The sequence below is a fragment of the Triplophysa rosa genome, linkage group LG10 (genome assembly GCF_024868665.1).
Source record: "Triplophysa rosa linkage group LG10, Trosa_1v2, whole genome shotgun sequence".
In the NCBI taxonomy this organism is placed as follows: domain Eukaryota; kingdom Metazoa; phylum Chordata; class Actinopteri; order Cypriniformes; family Nemacheilidae; genus Triplophysa; species Triplophysa rosa.
Genome location: NC_079899.1, coordinates 26,731,810 through 26,735,287, shown reverse-complemented (window position 1 = coordinate 26,735,287; position 3,478 = coordinate 26,731,810). Strand labels below are relative to the sequence as shown.

At 35.9% G+C, this 3,478-nt stretch overlaps 1 protein-coding gene across 1 annotated transcript in view; it reads right to left on the bottom strand.

The window, feature by feature from the left end:
• Window positions 1-1,089: 1,089 nt before the first annotated feature.
• plcb2 (phospholipase C, beta 2) overlaps window positions 1,090-3,478 on the bottom strand; it is a 19,529-nt gene continuing 17,140 nt past the window's right edge. The window contains exons 31-32 of the mRNA XM_057343118.1: window positions 2,732-2,815; window positions 1,090-1,468 (exon numbers count right to left, since the gene is read on the bottom strand). Coding sequence (XP_057199101.1) covers window positions 1,298-1,468; window positions 2,732-2,815 — 255 coding nt within the window. The 3' untranslated portion in view covers window positions 1,090-1,297. The remainder of the gene's footprint in view (window positions 1,469-2,731; window positions 2,816-3,478) is intronic.

The following is a 3,478-nucleotide window of genomic DNA, read 5'->3' as shown; positions in this document are numbered from 1 at the left end:
TACCAAGCATTTTATTCTAAACCTAAAAAACCTGAAAATTCTTAGAGTCAATGTACATTTAGTTGAAAAGAAAAATGACCTCAGATATTTAGCCTTGCTTTAGCAAAAAATATATACATTTATATAATATATAATATTGACCTTGTTCTTACGTACCTAATTCAGGTTTATTTTTACCCTGTTGGCAGATTGGCAAGTAACTTTATCTTGATTTAAGAATTTAGATAAAAATGCTTGGATAGTAAAATGTTAATTCTTTTGCAGTGTTATCATATCAATGATCCGGGGCATCTGAGGAGAAAGTGATTTTTTAAAATAACCGGTCAAATCAAAAAGGTTAATAATAAAAGAACATCACGACTCAAAGTCATTTCATTGTATTTTTATTTCTTAAATAATTTATTAAGAATTATCATTATCTTACAGCTTGTATTGACCTTTTACAAAACATTTACCATGGTAAGCACAGCTTCCACCAAAATATACAAGTATTGTAAAATCACAACAAATGATATTGAATTAAAGTGAGTATCGTGGTTTATCAGTTTCACTGCTGCAGGGACAGAAGAGGTCTATACGCTTTAAACATTACATTAAATAACATACAAGTCAAGAATAGCGTACTATGGAATTTTGGTGAATTTTTATGTGCATATCTAGAACAAAACCTAAGAATATTTGTGCATCAGTCTGATGTGTGTGAGTAATGGAATGAATATCTGTGTCTTCTTCTATCTGAAATTTCAGCCGTCTGTTACTTGATTCATTTCTCTCAACTTCCCCTCGACCCTTGATTTTTAACTTTAAATCATTTTACGTTACGGTTACGTCTGCTCAGCTGTAAAGAACTGCCTTTATGTGTATGCATATATTGTGTGTTTATATTGGGATAACAGTCACCTCCACCATCACAAACCTAATGTAAAATCCTAAACAAAAATTACAAAGTGCATCATCCTGTAAATTTCATTTCCATGTGAAAGTATAGATCATAATGTATCCCAAAAAAACCTAAAAAGACCTAGAGGAAACATCGATTTCTAAAGGCCAAATTGTCATTAAAAAGTATTTTTTTACTGTATTTTGGGGTGAACTATGATTGAGACATCTTGACAGTTTTCATATTCCTTAATTAAATGTTTCTAAAAGGGTTCAGAATTTAAACATGTTTTTTGTGTGTGTTTGGAAATCTAAATGAAATAAAACACAGTAGCCTATATACTGAATTATAAACAAGTGTCTTTTTAAATCTCATAAATATTTATCTAAATTTCATGTTACGGTAGACACACAGAGTTCATCCTACGAAAACTTGACATTGTCCGTTGGCCGGTTCTGTGCGGTTCTCTACGGCTTTCTCCATGTGATCGGGGTAATGAGGTTTGACGCAGGAGTTCACGGCCTCCGTCAGTTCATTGGGCAGTGACCACATGTTCTTAGAGTGCTCGGAGACGGCGTCTTTATTGAGCTGAAAACATAAGAAAACCAATGAGCTTTATAGTAATCTCAACATTTCATCTCACTGGACCATAACAACAGAGGTCGAATGAAAGTCAATTCATTTATGTACTGTATAGCTTCACGTCTGCATTACTTTTTTTTTTTAACGAAGACTTTACAAAGAAAACCATCTTTTTCTGTGGAATATTATGCACCCATGATTCATTCATACAATGTAAGGCTATGTTCACATTTGACGTCTTTTTGACAAGAAAAAGTTGACAAGGGCGCTTTTTAGTTTTTTAAGAAAATGCTGGCAGCGTTTGCTCACGAAGGCAGCTCAGATAAATAGATCCGGACAGGCTTCATAGGCAGCAGCGTAACCGAAGTCTATTTGAATTATAAACAGAGAGCGTCTTTGCAATAACCAATTACATATTTCAAAACTACAAACTAATTTCTCGCTACAAATGCAATCAAAAGTTACTAAAGTGAAAATAAACGTACATTAGCAATTAGCCCTAAGAAGCAGTGGGTTACAGTGCATTTTATAACAGCTAAGGGCGTTGTGGCACGAAGCGGAGTCATTAAAACCCCATCAGCTGTTATAAAGTGCACTGTAACCCACTGCTTCACACGGCTTATTGCTTTTATAAAACGTTTATTACATATGCGTAACAAAGGTTTCATAAAATAAAGTCAATAAAATGATATTTAGGCTATGTAATGCTGTCAGCCGTTATAAATCGGGGTATTTTATAACGGCTTAGAACTTAGCCCAGCCAATCAGAATCAAGGACCAGAACTGACCGTTTTATAAACAAAGCGACATTTCGGCTGCCTTTTTTTTCGAGCTTCACCTTCCTTGCATGTTGTTATGGAAACGACTGGTCTCTGTCATTGGTTAGCTGTGAAAAAGTCGCTTGACGTAGGGCGTTTTTTATGCCTGAGAAGTTGAACTTTTTCAACTTTGAAAGACGCTCTGAACTGAAGAAAAAGACGCCAGCGCTGACGTTTAAAAAAAAGAGCTCAGGACTTTTTTGAAAACGCGGTTTACTCCACAGGATTATAGTGTAAAACAGACGCTGGCAGCTTCAGAAAAGAAGCAAATGTGAACACAGATTAACATGTAAACATGACACAATGCATTTCACTTCAATAATGTAATGTACTTTAAAATGTTCGGTGGGTTGTTTGAGTGTAAATTATGCACAATAACACCGGCAACAATAACAAAGTATTTCCAAAGTAATGATTTTGAAGTACTTTAAGTGTACCGAAGTTGTTTTACCTGACTGATGAGATCTCTGATTTTGCCGAGAGTGGCGGCCTGTCTTCTCTTCAGACTCTGTTCCTGAGGTGAACCTTCATCTGACTGAAAGATCACAAATTAAACACGTTCTCTTCACACACACTCTTAATAATTAAGGTGCTTCACGATGCCATGGAAGAACCTTTTTTGTCTAAATGGTCCCATAAAGAACATTTCACATCTGAAGAAACTTTCTGTCTCACAAAAGGTTCTTTGTGGTGAAAAAAAGGTAAGAAAGAGATGGTTCCTTAAAATACCTTTGACTGAATGTTTCTTTGTAGAAACTAAAATGGTTCTTCTGTGGCATCGCTGTGAACAACCTTTTAAGCACCTTTATTTTTAAGAGTACACACACACACGTGTTCAGACACACACACTCTCCTCCAATAGCTTTGAAGGCATGTGCGCAAACATGCCTCAGATGTGCATGAATATGCGAGCGGGCAGTCGGGGAGAAATGTACAGTACGAGGCGTGTAATTCCCTTCACTTCAGGACATGTGGATGAACATGTGTCTGTGAACACAAGAGACATCTACACGAGAACATCCATGTGCTGCTATTGTTGTCCGGTATCACATTGAGTCGCCAGACTCGCCTCTCTGTCCTGCTCCTGGACAAGACTTCAAATATCCCAACAACATTGTCAAATTAAACCTCATCAAAAATACCAACGTCATTTGTGTAATTCTACATTTTGTACAATTATATTGACTTTATATTGCTT